Genomic DNA, 21816 nt, shown 5'->3' with positions numbered 1-21816 from the left:
TTCTCATGCCTGCAGACCAGGGTTCGAGTCCCGCTTAGAGTGGGCGGTTCAAACAGGAGGGGTTATATTGGTGCCGTGACCCGGGTGAGAGTGAGGTTTAGGGGATTGAGCGTAACGGACGTAGGCTGGTAAGAGCTGTGCACGTCAACTTCACTCCCCTGATCTCAATAGGCGCTCTAGAGACTGCAGTCTTTAGCCTCCTTGTTAGAATGCCCGACTCTTATGCCGGCAGACCAGGGTTCAAGTCCCACTTAGAGCAGGTGGTTACACAGGCCTGAGAGGATCTGACTTTGTAAAAATTAGAAATATATTTTTATATTTTATCATTATTAACATTAATGGTAATAATAATTGCATAATTATTATTGTTGTTATTATCTTAATAATGCTATTATTGTTAGCATTATTATTTCCACCAGTATTTATGTTGTCTTGCATGTCATGAAAACATCAGTAATGACATGCTAGAAGGAATATTTTTAAATAAATGTTGAATAATAATAACGCTCAAATGATGCAGGCCAGAGAGGATCTGACTTTGAAAATAAGAAATATATTATATATTTTAATAATATTTTTAATAATTAAAGCAAAAACAATGTTATCTATTATTTCATCAAATAATATAAATCATAACAATACTACTACTACTACTACTACTACTACTACTACTACTACTACTACTACTACTAATAATAATAATAATAATAATAATACAGCTTTAGAAACAAGTGGGGGAATATGATGATTATTATTAGTGACAATATATTAATAATGTTTTTGTTATTACAAAAATGCTATTATTAATACTATTTTGTCAGTAATAATATGAATAATTTCCCCCTACTTGTTTGTAAAGCATTATTATTATTATTATTATTATTATTATTATTATTATACCCTGCTTCCATTATTACAATAATAATAATCATCATAATCATAATAATCATAGTAATAATAATAATAATAATAATGCTTTGCAAACAAGTGGGAATGATGATTGTCAGCTCTTTAAGCTAAAAATATTGAAGTGTACTCTCTCTCTCTCTCTCTCTCTCTATCTCGTAACCACCCAAAGCAACCACCTTGAAAACATTCAGAACACATAACAAGGCCTACATTATTTAAAATAAATAAATCTCTCTTCAAAACATTAAATTTTCAAACTAAACGAGGCCTGTTAACCTTCAAACCTCAAACTAACCTTCCAACTGTTTCAAACCTTCCAACAAGGCCTGAGCATGACAGAACTAAATAAATTGTGGATCTGAACACAATGCAGTCTCAGGCTGCTAGCATGAGTAGAGATATGGAATGGTAAGCATGGTGACCGGTCATACCGGTCAGAGACTAACCAGTCACACATGTTATCACAGGGCACCTCAAGAGAGTTGTGTTGATATGGACATTAGCTATCTCCATTCTCTTCACCATAACAATGGCAGCGGGCCTTTTAGGGAGCGCTTTCAAGACTGTTCTCCACTTATCTCTGAGGGTAAAAATAAACACAGTGAGTGAGACGTTTGACCCCCACAAAGACCCCCAGCTCCAATGATATAAGTATCAAGAAGAGAGCCAGAGCTTGCCTCTCGGACATTAAGGCAGCCATTCTCTCTACATCTCAGCTGTATATCAGGTAAGAGGGTTATATGCTGTATATTATTTATGTTTTATGTACAGAAAAATTAACAGTGTGAGGTACAAAATTTATATTTGAAATAAGATTGAAAAACAAAACAAAAAAAGGACTGATTTTTTTTATTATTATTATTATTATTATTATTATTAAAAAACAAAACAAAATTGTGTTTTTTGGTTAACTTCTGAATTTATGTAAAATTACTTTTCATTAAAATAATATATATTTTTTTACATTTATTTATTTTTACTACAGAGTAAAAATGTCAGACAGCGAAGAAGTGGAAGAGTACGAGTAAGTGCACCAATTCATTGTTCAATTATCATCCATTCATCAGTGACAAATATGTCTCTTACAATATTTCTTTTTAGTGATATTACAGTGTCCAAATAAGAATACTGTGCATTAACTGTATAATACAGTCACAAGTGCTATAGGGTATTTTAATACCATCCACTTGTGACTCATCTGATAAGTATACTTAATCTGAGAATTCAGGCAGCTGTTGGGAAGTACTTGAGCTATGAGAACAATGGAAATAACAGCACTATTCTGTCTCATTCTCTAGGGAACTGGAGGGTAAGTCTTGATTTCCATAACATAACTTTCATATATACGCCGTAATTAATAAAATACAGTTTTTGTTTTCAAAACGGTCAGAAATATTGGCCTTGCAGTTGTAACACTTTATTTTATGGTCTTTTAACTAGTTGCTTTTTAGCTTGCATATTACTAGGATATTGGCTGTTTATTAGTACTTATGAAGCACATCTTAATGCCTTATTCTACATGACCTTATTCTACATTCCTAATCCTACCCAATACCTAAACTTAACGACTACCTTATTTCCTATTAATAAGCAGTAAATTAGGAATTTATTGAGGGGAAAAGTCGTAATTAATAGTGAATATGTGTTCCCCATACTAAAGTGTTACCCTTGCGGCTATAGAGTTTTAGAAAAGTGAAGTAACCACCTATATATGGTGGTTTATGTAAAGATCCAATTACATTTCAGCAGGGTTGTTAAAATATTGCCATTACACTGAAATTCGAATGGGGAGACAACAGTAAAACCTTCAAAACACACCAGCTAATCAGGTTTGCATATGTTACTCCTAAAGACCCTGTCATTTAAGATTTATGACTGTGAAAGCTAAGCTTTTCTTGTCAGTTGCAGCAGAACAAAAGTTCACTCTGCTTGACAGCTTTCAACAAAACACACCCAAAAATGACAATGATATGGAATAAGTAGAGCAGAAACTTCTGTAAGATCTGCATTATTGTCTTTCAGTGCAACTTGTGAACAGATCTCTTAGCTTCCATCTTTGTGATGTCTTTTTGTTTGCTGACCTAACCTGCATGGTGTGGCTTAGAGGTGCAAGAGGAGGAGCAGGAGGAGGAGCAGGAGGAGGTGCAGCATGAGGAAGGTAGTGAATGCTTATCTGCCAAAGGCCATTCACTAACACTAAAAAAGTACTATGGTAACATGGTAATACCATATTTTTACCTGCCTTAAACACCTCATTTGTAGTCCTGCCATTATTTCTGTGATTTAGCTGCATCACCATGTAACATATTTGCATAATGCTGCCTGCTGGCTACTTTGACTCAAACAAATGTAGTTCCCTTTGATACAGTCCACTCGCATTGTGTCAGTTCGCTGATGCTTATAGGGAAAACTCAGTTTTCTCTGAATCTGCAACTGCACAGACAAATGCCATTTCAGCCCAAAAGACTGCCTATATAAGTCATGCAGAAATGCCATATTGTCAGAATATTTCTCCTTCAGTGTGAAGATCATCTTGCTATTCCGAAGAAGACCGAAGACTCTACTCACTCTTCTTGCCATTGAGCGAGCCTAGCAGCAGAACAACGACACTTCGGCAAGCAAGATGATTCAGTGGCCATCTGGCGACTGCTAAGAGTGCAAATTTAAGAGCAAATTTTCCAGCTACATTGCTGCAAATGTCAGGCCGAGAATGTGGGCTCACCTGCCCACTCCAGACAAGCACCAAAAGTGGGTCTCCTCCTTGGTACTATGGACTCCAGCTGCCTGTACTGCAAGATGCTGAGCCTCGCAACGCTGCATGCCCAGATCACGCTCTCTAGCAAACCGCTCAAACCAGCTCATCTCCTTCCCCTCTCAAGCCGTCAGGCTTAGCAGTCAGGTGAAAGCGAGCCCACATTGGCCCAGTGCTCTCCCCCAGCGAATCCCCTGTACTCTTCACCCACAAACTCTAGCTCTGGTTGAAGGTCCATGTCCCACCTCGTGCATGACGCATGGGCCGACACACTCTCAAGGTGACCCAAGGCAGAGTCCTGCACGCGGGTGGGTACCCAACAGGTGACCCGCCAAATTTAATGTATCGCGTGGAATAATATTTATGTGTCGGGTGCGGGTCGGACACGCGGTAGGCATGGGTGGACTGCAGGTCCAATAGCCAAGACTATTCCAACTCAATTCAGTGCATTTAACAGTTTTGTGTTTACGCTCTGTCTGAAGACCGTTAAAGGCTTACAGCACGATTTGCAGCGCTGAGCATTGTAGCCAATCGCGCAGCATCTGATTGAAAACTATAGTGAATATATTAAAGGGAGCGCGCTTTGCTCTTGCTATTGCTTTAATATAGGCTATTCACAATTTTAATAAAAGTTTTTGAATATTTTTCGCGCTGCTACAAAGAGGACCAGAGGACTGGTAAACAATGCTCAGTTTCAGAAGAGACAACCGCGTTTAAATACCAAGTTAATCTGCTAAAATATTTAACTAGCTGTAGGCCAACTAAAACATACTTTGTTCTCTTATTTTTATTGTGTTGTTTAACGCAATGTTTAATTAAATGCAGTGACATAGAATGCCTTATTGCTTGTGTTAGGCTACATGAGAAAATTATTTTTGCCTATGTCATGTAGGAGATTTAATGCGGGTGCGGGTTGGGTTGGGTCGCGTTTTTATGTCAAACGGGTCGGGTCGGGTATGGGCTAAAATTATTGTTTTTTGTCGGATATTGGGTGTGCTGTTAATAACTGCAGGTGTGGGGCGGGTGCGGGTTTATCAAACAGGATCCGTGCAGGACTCAAATCAAATCCTTGGTCCCTAGGAAATCACCCCACTTTTACCAGGATGGGGTAATACTGGGCTCAGTTTACAGGAGGAAAATGGTCACGACAGATGCCTCCAAGATGGGCTGGGGCGCCCTATGCATTGGCAGAATAGCCTTCAGCTCACGGGCAACCCCTATGTTAAGTTTGCACATCAACTGCCTAGAAATGATTCTGGTGATTCTGGCTGGAACTCAGGGGTCATCGTGTACTGGTCCGCTCGGACAATAGGACGGTGGTTGCCTTTGTAAACCACAAAGGAGTTCTCAGGTTTCAACCTCTGCAAAGACTGGCGAACTGTCTACTCCTATCGGCACAGAGGAACCTCAGTGAGGGCAGGTAATTTGCCGGGCCCCTTAAATGTAGGAGCAGACATGTTTTCACACAGCAGGGGCAGTAGAGACATATCAGCGCGACATGTTGCACCTTTGCTCTGGTGGATGTGGATCTCCGCAACGGAAGAGAAGTCCCAAAAAGGGAATGGACACACTGGCCCAGAAATAACCTTTATGCCTTCCCTCCTGTAGCCCTGCTTTCACAGGTCATCAGTCGAATCTGGGAAGAAGCATGTTCAGTTCTACTGGTGGCACCACATTGGCAGAACCAGCCTTGGTTCCCAGAAATGGAATCACACCCTATGGCTGGCCAATCAATTGGGAAGCATGATGGGTTCAGTAAGTTTCTCAGGGTGGATAGGAGGTTGAATCCTCCCTGTCCATGCTCGGTCCCATCATGGGACCCCTCCACAGTCCTTAGCGCACTTCGGGACCCTCCCTTTGAGCCGCTCAAGACAACTGACCTTCGTTCCCTCTCGCTTAAGACTGCCCTGTTGCTGACTTTAGCATCAGTCAAGCGCGTTGGAGAACTACACTCTAGCCGATTTCGGCAATCAGAGCAGCTGTTTTTCAGCTTCAGAGGCTGCACTAAAGGACTGCCAGTTCGAAGCAAAGGATTTCCAGATGGATTGCGGATGCAATAGCGCTGGCTTATAGGTCCATCGAATTTTTGTGCCCCCTAGGGGTTAGGGCCTAGAGGTATGGCCTCCTCTATCACAGATATCTGTGTGGTGGCCGGCTGGTTCTCCCCAACCACTTTCATCAGATTTTTCAACCTAGACACAGGTGTTGTCAGTCCAAATGCTTGTGTACTATGTAGCCAGGCTCCAAACGCAGTCTGAACCTCACCTTTTGCAAATTTTCAAGAAAGAAAGAAAGAAAGAAAGAAAGAAAGAAAGAAACTACTTAGGCAGCCTTACTTTCTACTACTTAGGCAGCCATGTTTTATTGAAAGCCTGTGGAAAGTCTGTGGTTAAGAGTCAAAAGCAAGCACTGCTGGGACAACATTGTCCTGCAGCATTTCACAGATGATAAGTGGAATGAGAATTTTAGAATGACACGACAACAACAACAGCTTGTTCCTGTTTGTCAAACGTCACTGCGCCATTTCTACATCCATTGCATATGCGCAGAAATTTCCAGTTTCGGTTTACATGCATATCGAAGGATTAGAAAAGGTTTAAACCACCCCTTACAATTTGGCCAATTCATTCCAATTGACGTGGTTACATGCAACTTTTTTATACAATTGGTTTATTAGGGTCCATGCAAAAGGAGCTAATGACTCACTGATAAAGTAACAATGTAGAATTAACAATGCAACCTACAGAAAGAGTCACTATCCGTGATCAGTGAAGAGTTTTAATGCATCAGTGAATGCAGCTCGATCAATCAGATTTGAGGACCAGATTTAAATGTTGTATAAATCAAAGTGTGGTATTACCATCTATACTACAAAACTTTTTAAGTGTCTGACTTCAGACATGCCGACACATTTCTATCATAGACAACAGTTGTGTGGCTAGTAGAGAGGTGTGTCTTGCTGTAAGTGTGTAACCATCTGAGGGATTTGTGGTATGCTTTAATCTAACTAGCCTGCCACCAGTACCCATCATGCCCAGGCTGGTATATGGCTTCTTTGCCCTCAGGAACTCACCTCACCACGCACTCTCTCTTACACACATACTTCAATTAGATTTTTTTCCCCCACTCTCAAATAGACAGAATAACTAACTTCAAAGGAATCTCTTATGTAAATTGATACTTAATGAACCAAAACAATTTGAATCATGGTTGACAGTAATGCAAGCTAAATACACCCGTCCTGCAACTTTCTCCATATCCAGAGGCTCAAGAGGAGGAAGCGAAAGCAGGAGGAGAGGAAGAGACCACTCAAGAACATGGTGAGTCCTGTTGGTGAACCCCTCAGTTTGACCTCAAACCCCTCCAGACCTCCATCAGACAATCAGAAAATTTGTCATGAAGAGTTCTTAGCATTATACTGTTGAAGTTATTTAACGTCATCAGGAATTGCTCTAAAATGATTGCAGATTTTCTTGGATGGAATTGAAAAGAAAATACTTACATAACACACTTAAGAATACAAAATAGTACTTATCCAAAATTTGTCTCACCAAAATAATATTTTTTATTAAACCAATTTTTGTATTATTTTGGTTTTTATGTACAATATTTTTAATTTAAATAAAATAGTGCATAGTTGAGAAGTTGATTATGTATGATGGACCATCATAGTAAAGCTTGGTTGAAGTCAGGGATAAATGTCATAATCACAACCATAAACACAAAAACTTTAGGCCACAGCTGAGTTGAAAAAGTTTTGTATTGAGTTGTATATGTAAATAAAAATGTATATTTTTAATAAAAAATAAAATCCAATTTCCTGCAAATTTTCAGATGATCTATTGGAATTTGCTTTTTGTATTCATCTTCAGTCACGTCATCTGCCAAATGAAATTGAAACGCCCAGCTGCAGAAATACCTTCTAGATTGCACAGGCAGAATGAGAAAGATTTTTGACAGATAGCATTAGATTACATCTGTGGGCAAGAACCATGTTGAAGTTTTATCTAAGTGTTGCTGTTTTAGGTTTATTGATTGCACTGATAAAGACAAAAAAAAAAAAAAATAGAACCAAATACCAACCAAACAGAATAATACAGAACCAAAAACCAATAAATAGAGCCAAATGGAATTGAAACATTTACAAATAAAACAGCATGCAAAAGTAAAAACCTTTATAAAACTAGAAAAGAAAAAAAGTGGCCAGAATTTTGTAGTAATTGTTTAACAGGCTCATTGTCTAATTCAGAAAAGACCTTCTGAGGAAATGAATTAAGTGAGAAAATGAAAAAAAAGTCATAATTTATTCACCGTTATATTATTCCAAACATGTGTGACTAAAGAACACAAAACATATTTAGAAAAAGTCATTGAATTTTATTTACTGATCCATCAAGTCACATGCATTTAACTGAACTCATAATACACAATAAATCTAAAAATATTCTGCTCTATGTATATAGTTGAAGTGAAATGTGGTAGTTTTCCCATTATTCTTCTGTTATTGGTTCCTACTTCTATGTTCTCTGTGGCACTGTCAGTGATGCTGAAAACCTCCGTTTCTATCTTTCTTTCAGATGGGGAAGAAGAGACAGAAGACGGAGGAGGTATTTGATCTTTATTGCATTGGCAAATGTCAGGAAACCGAAAATTTATAGCTTTGCAGTGATTGTTTGACATGTAGCAGCCTGTATTACGGCACACACACCCTTCTCAATAAATTTGTCTTCAAAGTATTAGATCATACCAAATCCTTTTATGATAACATTCATTACAGGAAAAATCTAGTTTACCAATGTACTGATTTAATGACACATTCTTAACCATCTGTAACCATGTGCTATTGTGTAATCAATGATACTGGTGAGAACACGTAGGGGAATTTTTTACAAATTTGGTTTCAGTTATTTAGAATGGTTCCACCCCAGATATTGAGAATAAATGTATAGTTTTCGAAGTAAAAATCCTTCATATTGCTTTGAATGACTTCTGATTGTTTGTATGTTTGATTTTTCAGAAGAGGCTAAACCCAAATTCCTAAAGTAAGTTGATTTGTTATATTTCTACAGATCAGGATCAACAGAACATTATTTAATTTCATACAGAATTTTCAAAGCCCATCATTGTTTTTCAGACCTTTCATGTTGCCGAACCTGGTGCCCCCAAAGATTCCAGATGGAGAAAGAGTTGATTTTGATGTGAGTAAAATTCACAGGAGGCTTACTGAGCCTAAACGATTTTGGTTATGATTTCCATTGGTCAAACCACTCTAGAATCCAAATTAACAGCTCATAAAAGTTTAATGATCTTTAGCAAAACAGAGTGAGCCTCAGTGATAATAAGCAAATCCCAAAGACTTACAATGAATTTAAGATCTGGACTCAGAGGTGCCAATTCATGTGTGAAAATGATTCTTCATGCTCTCTGAACCATTCTTTCACAATTTGAGCCTGATGAATCTTGATAGCTGCATTTCCATTTCCCTTCAAACTGCGCAAATTGATATTGTGAATTGAAAATACTCTGAATGGAAAGTTTCACAAAACTCCCATATTGTTACGATTGCGCAGGCATGAAACAGAGTGAGAATCCAAATGCAAGCACCAACGTTTAATAACAAAAGGTAATCCATAAACAGGAGTAATTCACAGACAGCAGACAAGAGCAACGGCAAGAACACACTCACAAACGCATCAACCAACAAACAACAAATGAAGCATAAAGGTTTAAATAGACACGTTAACAATGGGCTGATAAGGGACAGGTGTTGGTGATATGATGTCATGGTAACTAATGAGGGTAACTATAGCGACACATAAGGTACAGGCAAAACAGAAACCAAAACACAGGAAATAAAGATTGAAACAAAGAAAACCAAGATTACACTTCAACAGAAAAGTCCTACAAAACACAAAACACCGGGATCCTGACACATATATCACAAAATGCTCAAATGAGGTGGTTTTTCAGGCAATTTGAAAAAGTAATACAAAACTGCAATGTATTTCGCAAAACTGCAATGGAAACATTTTTCACATCTACAAGTCACCTGGGGTACCTAAAAGTCAATCATTCTTGTATGTATGTTTGGATAGAAGATGAGTTTAATAAGCAGTTTATTTATTAAAATCATAAAAGACAAAAGAATTATAGGAATACTGGATTCTAAACAACAAAGAAATGCCACAATTTATCAAGACCTTGAAGCAGATATGAGGGAGAAACACCCAGAAACACCTCATATGTGGCCGCTATCCTTGCCATTAATGCTTGGATAACATGTCTACGTCTCCTTCTATTAAAAATAATGGCTAGTGCAGTGACGGTGATATACTTCAACCTACTAACATCCTTCGTCATTATTTTAGGAATGACTTATTACAAAGGGAAAAAAATATGTTTTAGTCGCACAACGTCATGGAAACACTGTCATTTTTAATAGTTTTTTTATCAAAATTTAGAAAATATTGCAAATGTTTTGCACAAAACTGTAATGGAAACCCGGCTACTGTCATCCTGGAATATTACCATGATGCGTCTTCCTACATGGTTGTTCAAGAGATTAAAAGCTACACACTCCAATTAGGGTTAGAACTTTTGCCACACATATAACATGCTAGAAACAGCAATAATGATCCAATCATAGACTCTTAAGTATTTGCCTATTTAAATCCTAACGGGGATTTCTTTTTCTTCTTTTTTTCTTTTTTTTTTTCTTTTCTTTTTGTCCGGGCAGTGTATTATGTATATTATAATATATTAAGTATTTTAACAGTGTTGTTCTATAAAACCAGTGTCATTTGCTTTTGATACTTTATTTGAACCAAATATTATTGCCTCGCTGTTATTATACATGTATTTTAAAGGCTATTGTTTGCTTAAAGGTGCCCTAGAACCGGTTTAATTAATTTTTTAATTACATTTTTTTTTAACTGCCTATTTTGGGGCTCTCGACTATAATACAGTGTATTTAGAAAGTTCACGCAGCTAATATAACCCTCAAATGGATCTTTACAAGATGTTCATCATGCATACTGCATGTATGCGTTGGATCATGTGAGTATAGTATTTATTTGGATGTTGAATGAGTTTGATAGTGCTTCGTGGCTAACGGGCTAACATTACACACTGTTGGAGAGATTTATAAAGAATGAAGTTGTGTTTATGAATTATACAGACTGCTAGTGTTTAAAAATGAAAATAGCGACGGCTCTTTTGTCTCCGTGAATACAGTAAGAAACGATGGTAACTTTAACCACATTTAACAGTACATTAGCAAATTGCTAACGAAACATTTAGAAAGACAATTCACAAATATCACTAAAAATATCATGTAATCATGAAACTTCACTTTGGAACTCAATGTATGTAATTCCATGTACTGAACTCTTGTTATTCAACTATGCCAAGGTAAATTCAATTTTTGATTCTAGGGCGCTTTTAAGTCACAAAAATATCCGATTACTCGATTAATCGTCAAAATAATCGACCGATTGCTCAATTACCAAAATAATTGTTAGTGACGTTGCTACATATAATATTATGAAATGTTAGATAAAAGATAAAATATAAGGTATTACAAGCAAGTTTTATAACTTTAACTATTAAAATATATTTCTCATTTTATAATTATTGTAACAATGTTTTTGTCAGCACGTTTTTTTTAATTTTTGTCATTTTCTGAGGCACTTTTGCTGTTTTTGAAGTACTGAAATATCTTGACAAACAACATATATTTGAATATTTGTAGAAATCAGCAAATCTACAAATGCTTCAGAATGTTTCACTGGACACAGACATTAATCAGATTCTGATTAATGCTGTTATATATCTGAACTTGCATGTATTGTCAAGAAAACTGTCAAACTGACACCCACTCCCCCTCAGGATATCCATCGTAAGCGTATGGAGAAGGACCTGAACGAGCTCCAGACATTGATTGAAGCTCACTTTGAAAGCCGTAAAAAGGAGGAGGAGGAAATCATCAGCCTAAAAGACAGGATTGTGAGTGAGCAATGCTCAAATATGAGACAAATATGTGACCCAGAGTAAGCCTGAATGTGCTCGACTCAACAGACAAGTGTCAAATCAATCAACTCTGTCATTTTGAAGAATAAACTCCACCATTAGCTCTTGTTGAGTGATCTCAGTTGTAAAAGTTGTAATGTGACTGATCCCGCAGGAGAAACGGCGTTCCGAGCGAGCGGAGCAGCATAGGATTCGCAGCGAACGCGAGAAGGAACGGCAGAAGCGTGTGGAGGTCAGTAGAAAACCAAAGCACAAGATATTGACATTTCCTGTAACCTCACACTGATGGAGACAAACTGGTATTAGCTTTGCAAATCCTTCTCTGTTTTTAAATGTTTAGGAAGAAAGAGCTCGCAAGGAGGAAGAGGAAGCCAAAAAGAGGGCAGAGGACGATGCCAAGAAGAAGAAGACGCTCACCAGCCTGCACTTCGGTGGTTACATGCAGAAGGTCAGAGTTGAGACAGTATGAATTTTGCTGAGAAAAAGACATTTTTGACTGTCTCCATGAGTTCCCAACATGTTTACTGACAGAAATGTGACAACTATATATAATTGTTTTGTTGCAGATAGAGAGACGGAGTGGAAAGAAACAGACTGAGAGAGAGAAGAAGAAGAAGATTCTAGGCGATCGCCGCAAGTCTTTGGACATCGACAGTGCCAACGACTCTGCTCTCAGGTTTGAAAAGTCATTCTACAATTACCTACAGGAGCAAATGTAGGGCCACAACATGTCATGCATTATCATTTTTTCACAGTTAAAGGGATATTCCACCCAGAAATTAACATTTGGCATCATTGACATGGCCTTTTTCTTATGTGGAACACAAAAGAATGCTGGAAAAGACTTCCATTGTATAGACAAAAAAGAAAGTCATGTAGTTTTTGAATTACAGGAGATGATGACAGAATTTAAATTTATTATTTATTATTAATATATGATGATTGTCAAACATACCGGTACTATCGGTATACAGTCGGTACTAAAAAAAAAAAAAAATGATACCAGCATTTCTGCAGTGCCGGTAGTACCGAGTACCCGCTCATAGATGGTTCTTTCAAATGCTCTCGTTCGTGTTCTCTGAGCATCAAAGGTTTCTATTTACAGCATGTTTTTTACAAGCACTGAGCATTGTAGCCAATCACAATCATATCTTTTGAGCATGTGAACGCAATGGCCTATCAGAGGTGCTAGTCTGTAAGCTAGTCATAAACCGTTAACACTGCTGAAAACACACAAGGCTTTGTTTTGTTTTGACGTGAGCCGCACGCTCGCAAATCCTTTCATTATAACAGTGGTTCCCAACCACATTCCTGGAGGCCCACCAACACTGCACATTTTGCATGTCTCCTCAAACACCCCTGATTAAGGTTATCAGCTCATTAGTAGTGACTCAGAGATCTAAAACGGGTGTGTTAGACAAAGGAGACATGCAAATGTGCAGTGTTGGTGGGCCTCCAGCAATGTGGTTGGGAACCACTGCATTATAACAAAGTGTAAAACAATATAAAGTATAAAAACAATATAAATAAGATATTTATTGTACAATTAAGACAGCTTTTTTTTTTTTTATCATCACAGGAGTTTTCACGAGAGTGCAGAACTCAGTGAGCTTGCACTTTAGAGATTGACAGCCTTAGTGATTATAAAGCGAGTGAGCACAAGATGAGTTTTTCATACTGCTAAGTGCATGGCGAAGTTTCTGGATTGACAAATGCATGATTGAATCGGAAACTGCAGCGATTGACAGTGTTAACCAAAGGACGGACAAAAATGGGACAACATTTTTAAAAAGTACTTAAAGGTGCCCTAGAACTTCTTTTTAAAAGATGTAATATAAGTCTAAGGTGTCCCCTGAATGTGTCTGTGAAGTTTCAGCTCAAAATACCCCATAGATTTTTTTTAATTCATTTTTTTAACTGCCTATTTTTGGGGCATCATTAACTATGCACCGATATATAGGTTGCGGCCTAAGCTACTAAGCTAATAGATTGTGTTTATGAATTATACAGACTGCAAGTGTTTAAAAATGAAAATAGCGAAGGCTCTTGTCTCCGTGAATACAGTAATAAACAATGGTAACTTTAACCACATTTAACAGTACATAAGCAACATGCTAACGAAACATTTAGAAAGACAATTTACAAATATCACTAAAAATATCATGATATCATGAATCATGTCAGTTATTATCACTCCATTTGCCATTTTTCACTATTGTTCTTGCTTGCTTACCTAGTCTGTTGATTCAGCTGTGAACATCCAGACGTTCTGCCCTTGTCTAATGGCTTGAACATGGCCTGCCATATGCAAATATTGGGGTCATACATATTAATGATCCCAACTGTTACGTAACAGTCGATGTTATGTTGAGATTCGCCTGTTATTCTGAGGTATTTTAAACAAATGAGATTTATATAAGAAGGAGGAAACAATGGAGTTTGAAACTCAGTGTATGTCTTTTCCATGTACTGAACTCTTATTATTCAACTATGCCAAGGTAAATTCAATTTTTAATTCTAGGGCACCTTTAAATTAACAGTTTTTGCTCTGGTACCAAAATTGGTACTGAGAACCATGGAATTGTACGGGTATTGGTACTGACAACTGAAATTTTAGTACTGTGACAACCCTAGTAATAATCTCTCCTCCAGTCAGATTCTTTCACTACAGGCATGTCAAATCCTGCTCCTGGTGGGCCACTGTCCTGTAGAGTTTAGCTCCAACCCCAATTAAACACACCTCAACTAGCTAATCAAGGTCTTACTTTGCATACTAGAAACTTCCATATGTGTTGAGGCAAGTTGGTGCTCTGCCCTCCAGGACCGAGATTGGACACCCCTGTTTTACTGCTTCTTAACTTCTGGAATAGAATTCAATACAAATACAAATAGCAATCAAGCAGATTTAATGATAATGATCCTTTTTTTCATCAGGGAGAAAGCAAAGGAACTGTGGAGTTGGATGCGTCAACTAGAAGCAGAGAAGTTTGAGTTACAGTACCAGTTTACCAAACAGAAATATGAGGTAAGCTGAAGAATTTACTGTATCGCTTGGATAAAGTATCAACATGAAATCAAAAACAACCCTATTCACTTTCTTAAAACATGTTTCCGGTCTCAGTGTGCAAGAATCATTATTGCATGTAATTCAAAGAAAAAAAATCCAAATCTTTCATCAAAATGTAATAACTTCATAAATGTAATAACATATGACCACCAAATGCACAGATAATTCAATCATCACGGTCTCATTATCCTGTGTTCAGTGAGATGTTTAGTGTTTTTGATTGTGCATCTCTCTACAGATCAATGTCCTGAGGAACAGAGTCAGTGACCACCAGAAAACGTGAGTTCTAAACTGATCTCATGAGAAAACATGACTATTTTTAAGATTTCGTATGTATTTATACAATGTGATTTGTATGAAAGTAAGCACGAAGGTCCACCCCGAAACCTAAAGTTGTTAAATGAGAATTACAATTCAATTTCTACTATAAAAGAATCTCTCCAGTGTGTTCATATTACTCATAGACATCCGACCTCGATGGACTGAGTAGAGGAAATGAACCGGAAAGTTTGCTTTGTTTCAAAGTCCTGAAACGAACTTTGTTTTGGCCTGATTTTGTTCAAAATGACATTACACCAGTTTGTTCCACAATTTCACTTGAAGTATCTCAGGGCCTTAATGGTTATTTTTAGGTTTTATTCTTAAAACCATAAGCTTCCCATATCTAAACAGAAAGCTGACATGTGGCTGCCATATTTAGTAAATATCTCACTTACTAGTTCGTAAGACATGAGACATAAATAAACATATGCACATTTGTAATGTGGAAAACATATGTAAGCATAGACTTTATGGCACTGTGCATGTGTGCAAGGTATTTTTGAATCTGATTGAGAAAATAAATGGATTTGGGTGTTTATGTGATTTTTTAGGTCTAAGCCATCCATTTCAATCTGTTCTAAATTTCATTTGGATCAAGCTCAACCAGATCGATTGAGTTGTTTACATGAAGGCTTTTCAGTCCAATTGAGCCATCAATCCAATTAGAAACTGATTATTTGGGTGCATTTAAACAGCTAGAGTGACATAAGCAGATTGTATGAAACGTACAAATGTTACCAAATTGAACAAACTCACCACCAATCCAACAAAATGTAAAATAGTTGAGTCTCATTATTCTACAACAACTTCTCATTATCAAATCTGCATGAAGATTAATATCACTGTTCCCATTGACCACTGAACTAGTTCCGACATTATTTTGGTTTTGACACATACCTGCACTATTCTCTCAGGGTTTGGTATATTGCTGTATGTGTATTTTTTTTATAACCCTGCTATATGTCCCGGAGGACTTTCTCATTCAAATTAAACTCTGACTCATCCACTCTGCCTCAGGCATGGAACACAGAAACACGAGTCTTTGTGAATGCATGTCAGAGTGACAGTCTTGTCAGCTGTCAGAGCTGCTTCAAAGACAGAAAACGACTGTGGGAGTCAAAACTAAAACATTTGAGGGCATAGAGGCTTTGGGTTACCATTTGTTGCAAAGCAAAGTCAGCATTTACCTGTGCGTGTCCAGCACTAAACTCTCGTCTACATCATTAGTCAGCAGAGATCTCAGCAGCTCTATCTGTTCCAGTACAAAGGAACAGTCACGTATTGTTACGCAATATGTTTAAAGGATTAGTCCACTTTCAAATAAAAATTTCCTGATAATTTACTTACCCCCATGTCATCCAAGATGTCCATGTCTTTCTTTCTTTAGTTGAAAAGAAATGGAGGTTTTTAATGAAAACATTCCAGGATTTTTCTCCATATAGTCATCATTTACCCTCATGTTGTTTCAAACCCACAAGACTATGTACTTACAACATTGATGCTTAAAGAGATCATAAAACTAATCCATATGAATTGAGCAGTTTAGTCCAAATTTGACTTGGACGCATTATATGATGAACATATTGAATTTCAGCTTTTATTCACATATAAACATTGATCGGTGAACACAGAAGCTCAACTAAACTTGCTTGATGTGTGAGAACAAACCTCATTGGTTCTTGCAGAAGCTCAAACGTGCTGCGCAACATGATAATGAGGTTTGAGCTTCAGCAAGAACCAATGAGGTTCATTTTTTGTGTGTTTTGCAGCACGATTGAGTCAAGTCATTCTAGTGTTACTTAGCACGTTTGAGCTTCCACAAGAACCAATGAGGTTCATTCTCGTGTTACACAGAATGTTTGAGCTTCAGCAAGAACCAGTGAGGTTCATTTTTTTGTGTGTTTTGCAGCACGATTGAGTCAAGTCAAGTCAAGTCACCTTCATTTATATAGCGCTTTTTACAATGCAGATTGTGTCAAAGCAGCTTTACACTGATAATTGATATATAATTTTTCCTTTTAAAAAATAGTGTCAGTGCAGGCAGATCAAAAGCACTGTTGAATAAATGTCAAGGATACTGTTGAATATCAAATGTCAAGTCAAATTAAATTAAATTAGGGCTGCGCGATTAATCGTATTTTATCACGATAACGATATCTGCTTCTCTCGATTGATTTTAAATAATCGTCACGATATTGGCCCGCTCTATGAAAATGAACATAATTTGGAAATATTGGAAGTAATATCAGGAATTTCGCTGTTTTATCTTTTGAAGTTCCTAAAGGTTTTACCAGTTTTCATAATGTTGATCAGCTAGAAATGATTTTTCTTTGCTTTACGAATTTGCCGGGCAATTTGAATCTGGTTTGTCTTATTGCAAACGAATTGTGTTGCTTTAAAATCTAATGTGAATACATATTACAAAGCGCTCACCAAAACCATGTTTGGTATTGATTTACCATCTAACGAAGTTATCATAGTTGGTAAAATTTTAGTCTTTGTGCCACCTACAGGCCTTTTGGGTGAAGTGTGGGTTGGTAAAGAACTTGCAAAATAGCCATAGTTTCATTACTCTTTTGATAGAATAAACATGATTAATAATCGTGATTATAATTTTGAGGAAACTGTGGCACTGACTGTCGAGTTGATGATGTCTCGACAATGGATGATCTAGTCGACTCGATCTCTGCTGATACAGGGCTGCGTTGTGGTTGTGTCAAGGCACCGGTCCTCGGTCTCATCTGGAAACGGCCCCGAATCCGGTTGACTACGGTAAACCTCGGGATAAACAGAAAGACTAATATTAGCGTAGATGCCATTCTTTTTCTGATGTAACAAGTTTGAGCTTCCACAAAAACCATTGAGGTTCATTCTCGTGTTACGCAGCATGTTTGAGCATCAAATGAGGTTCATTCTCGTGTTATGCAGCACAACTGAGCTTCTGCAAGAACCAATGAAGTTCATTCTAGTGTTACCTAGCACGTTTGAGCTTCCACAAGAACCAATGAGGTTCATTCTCATGTTACACAGCACGTTTGAGCTTCAGCAAGAACCACTGAGGTTCGTTTTTCGTGTGTTATGCAGCAGGTTTGAGCTTCCACAAGAACCAATGAGGTTTGTTTTCGCGCATCAAGCAAGTTCAGTTGAGCTTCTGTGTTCACCGATCAATGTTTATATGTGAATAAAAGCTGAAATTCAATATGTTCATCACATAATGCGTCCAAGTCAAATTTGGACTAAACTGCTCAATTCATATGGATTAGTATTATGATCTCTTTTAAGCATCAAAGTTGTAGTTACATGAAGTAAACAACATGAGGGTAAATGATGACAGAAATTTCATTTTTGAGTGAACTAACCATTTACTGATGCCCCAATGTTGTCAGATTAGACGCTAACAGCATGATTGTTCTAAACTGTTATGTAAAAGATTTAGACAGTGGTTTATACAATAATTAATTCTCTTACCTGTCCAAATAAGTAACTTGAGCATACTCAGGATTTTATCCATCATTGTGGATGCCGTAGCGATATTTACGCTCCTTTTTGGTGGTGCTAATTTTCCTGTTTTCTCTGTTGATATAGCACGATAAGTGTCCACTTTCTACTTTTTTGCACAAAACATTGTTTACCTCTGCGATGTAAACTAAAGGCTGTTATTTTCTTGGCTATTTTTTCTTCTAGGACAAAGAGAACTAAGAGAGGCCTCAGGAAGTGAATGCTGTGCTAAAAGACATACTGGACTACTCACAAACCCGTAGAAATCATGAAGAGAATGTTCAGGAGAGCTGTGTATATTACTTCACTGATTCATTTGCTTTTAATTAGTCATACTGAATAAACACTGTAGATTTTGTCTGTGTACAACTTAACAAAAATAATTAAAAAAAATATCAGAACATGAAGCACCAATAGTATTTTTGTTGTGTACACTTCTGTTTAAATGTTTGGAGTGAAAGAATGCATGATGATACTGCATTGATGATATTAAGAAGAAATGTTTCTTGAGCATCAAATCAGCATATTAGAATGATTTCTGAAAGATCATGTGACACTGAAGACTGGAGTAATGATGCTGAAAATGCAGCTTTGATCACAGGACAAACTACGTTTTAAAATATATTCAAATAGTCTTTTCTATTTTGTTACTGTTTTCACTGTATTTTTGTTCAAATACATGCTGCCTAATAGTGCTAAGCATAAGAAACTTCTTTCAAAAATATTAAAAAATGTAAAGACCCCATACTTTTGAACAGTGTGCACTTGTTGAAATGGTACCGATACTTAAAATGATACATTTGAAAGTTGTTTTGCTTTCGTTTTCGTTTTCATTTTTTTTTTTTTTTTTTTTATTCAGAACTGTGGTGTAATTTATAATACTAACTGATATAAATACATGGAGCCAAGATCAGATGCAAATTTGTTAAAACAATGGCTGTGTTCAGACTGGAGCCACTGTCACATGAGCTTCGTTTCGCAGGTTACGTAAATTCGGTGTCAGTTATCTCACACATAAAAAGTTTGCATTTGAAATCTCTCTTACACAACATAATGAACTATAATTATTCATGCATACGCACAAGAAACGTCTTCAAGTGATGCACATTAACACACCCAGCTCTTTTCTGTTAATGGCCCTTCAGGCCTTTCTGCAGATTAAAAAGCCAAAAAATTCTCCTCCTAAGTGATTTGCATATTACCATTTGGCACAGGAGCATATATTGTGTTTACATCATCATGTGCTAGTGCTTTAGCATCGATAAGTTCCCATTTGAAACAAAACTCAATTACAGTAATTTAGACCTACAAACAATTCTATGAAATAACCACGAGCAGAACAGACTAAACACATTAACAAAATGACCCTTGATATGATGCACAAGCTGAAGCGTTACAAATTATTATGCAAGTGACATATCAGTAAGATTTCAGTACAGTAAACATTCAGAATCTAGTTTTTCTAAGAAAATGTTTGTTTATTTATCCATGTCTTTTTAGATAACTGGTATCAATCTCAGACAAAATAATTTGCCAGATCTATGGAAACCCTACTAGTTGTTCCACATTATTAAGCAAGCTCACAGTTCTCATGCAATATGGGGAGGAAGAAAGATCTTTCTGAAGATGAAAAGCATGAAATGGTGCAATGTTGTGCAAAATGCATGAAAACAACTAATATTGTGTGAAACTGAATGGAGATTATCAAATTATCATAAGATTTGTGAGTGATGTAGAGTACAGCAGAACTCGGTCAGATAAAGGCTTATTAATGAAAGTTCCTGTCAAAATAATTAATTGTATTAAAAGCTATAAAAAAAAGCCAGTGTTGAGCAGCAAACAGGTATTTGAAGCTGCTGGTGTCTCTGGAGTCTCAAGAAGCTCTCCATGCAGGCTGGCAGTTGTGCGTAAAGATGCATTTCAGCCACTCCAAACCAAACCTTACAAAGAGAAACATTTACAGTGGGTGTAGAAACATATTTTCAAACAGTTTTATTGCTGTGGGGATTTTTTTTGCAGCATGGGATAGTGCATTGTATTTCAGAAGGCACTATCCTCTTTTTTATATCATAGCTGAAAATGGCCAGTTATGAACTTCACATATCTTGCAAAAGTCATTTAAATACCCTCTATCTCACTTCCCAATATTCCAGCCCAAATCAACACCCACTAGCTCCTTGCTAGCTCCCCGCAGTCTTGTTGGAACGTGGTGGCCATTCACCAACCATCCAGAAATACATCCATAGACCATCCATTGTAGTATGGTATTAGTCAGTGAATAAAACTATTTAAAAATGAGTCTTCATGTATTTCTACACCCACTGCAAATGTTTCTCTTTGTGAGGTTTGGTTTGGAGTGGCTGAAATGCATCTTTACGCACAACTGCCAGCCAGCATGGAGAGCTTCTTGAGACTCCAGAAGCTTCAAATACCTGTTTGCAGCTGCTCAACACTGGCTTTTTTATAGCAGCCTTTTTAATGCAATTAATTTTTTAGACAGGAACTTTACTTAATAAGCCTTTATCTGACTGAGTTCTGCAGTGCTTTAAATCACTCACAAATCTTATGATAATTTGATAATCTCCATTCAGTTTCACACAATATTAGTTGTTTTAATGCCTTTTGCACAACATTGAACCATTTCATGCTTTTCATCTTCAGAAAGAGCTTTCTTCCTCCCCATATTGCATGGGTCCATATTGTAGAGTTTCCATAGATCTGGCAAATTATTTTGTCTGAGATTGATACCAGTTATCTAAAAAAGACATGGATAAATAAACAAACAAACATTTTCTTAGAAAAACTAAAATCTGAATTGTACTAGCTTAATAATTTGCATTTGCATAATAATTTGGAACGCAGTGTATGAAAAGAACAAACTTTTTTAATTACACTGGGAAATTTGTATGACTCATAAAGCTTCTCCTGGCTCACAGCCCGCCATTTCTAGTGTAGGGTGGAGATCCCAAGTAAACATGAAGCAAGCACGCTAATAAATACAATTGCTTTCTTCAGAAGTTACAGTGATAAACAAATGTCTGTTTTCTGATGGGGAAAAGACTTCCCATAATCTGCCTGTACAATAAAGACATATGTTCGAACAGCTGTTGATACTCATTGTATTTTGGTAAAATCGCAAAGAGGAAATGAAATCTTGTAAAGCAACATTTCTCATGATTGATTGAGGTGAAAATGGGATAAGAGGTTTTCCCCCACGTCACAGGTAAAGCTAATATCGTTG

The 21816-nt window shown here is 37.1% G+C and overlaps 1 protein-coding gene across 2 annotated transcripts; it reads left to right on the top strand.

Moving 5' to 3' along the window:
* The first annotated feature begins 2195 nt into the window (after window positions 1-2195).
* tnnt2a (troponin T type 2a (cardiac)) lies at window positions 2196-18991 on the top strand. Of its 2 annotated transcripts, none has more exons than XM_067370590.1 (12): window positions 2196-2218; window positions 6925-6981; window positions 8239-8268; window positions 8679-8703; window positions 8796-8859; window positions 11549-11665; window positions 11844-11921; window positions 12030-12137; window positions 12256-12365; window positions 14624-14714; window positions 14995-15035; window positions 18762-18991. In XM_067370590.1, the coding sequence occupies exons 5-12, from the start codon at window positions 8803-8805 to the stop codon at window positions 18793-18795; spliced, it is 636 nt and encodes a 211-aa protein (XP_067226691.1). In that variant the 5' UTR covers window positions 2196-2218; window positions 6925-6981; window positions 8239-8268; window positions 8679-8703; window positions 8796-8802; the 3' UTR covers window positions 18796-18991. The 2 variants fall into 2 exon arrangements, with proteins under 2 accessions (XP_067226691.1, XP_067226690.1); XM_067370589.1 differs by lacking the exon at window positions 2196-2218 and adding an exon at window positions 2296-3067.
* Window positions 18992-21816: the final 2825 nt, after the last annotated feature.

Source organism: Chanodichthys erythropterus, chromosome 20 (genome assembly GCF_024489055.1).
Source record: "Chanodichthys erythropterus isolate Z2021 chromosome 20, ASM2448905v1, whole genome shotgun sequence".
Lineage (NCBI taxonomy): Eukaryota > Metazoa > Chordata > Actinopteri > Cypriniformes > Xenocyprididae > Chanodichthys > Chanodichthys erythropterus.
Note: the sequence above shows the minus strand (reverse complement) of the source record. Positions and strands in the feature narration are given on the sequence as shown.

What these genes read in the sequence shown, in the direction of transcription:
- tnnt2a (XM_067370590.1), top strand. Translation starts at nt 8,803, where the DNA reads ATGTTGCCGAACCTGGTGCCCCCAAAGATTCCAGATGGAGAAAGAGTT. An exon ending in TCGGTGGTTACATGCAGAAG is followed by an intron (nt 12,138 to 12,255) that starts GTCAGAGTTGAG and finishes GTTTTGTTGCAG; the next exon opens with ATAGAGAGACGGAGTGGAAA. An exon ending in GTCAGTGACCACCAGAAAAC is followed by an intron (nt 15,036 to 18,761) that starts GTGAGTTCTAAA and finishes TTTTTCTTCTAG; the next exon opens with GACAAAGAGAACTAAGAGAG.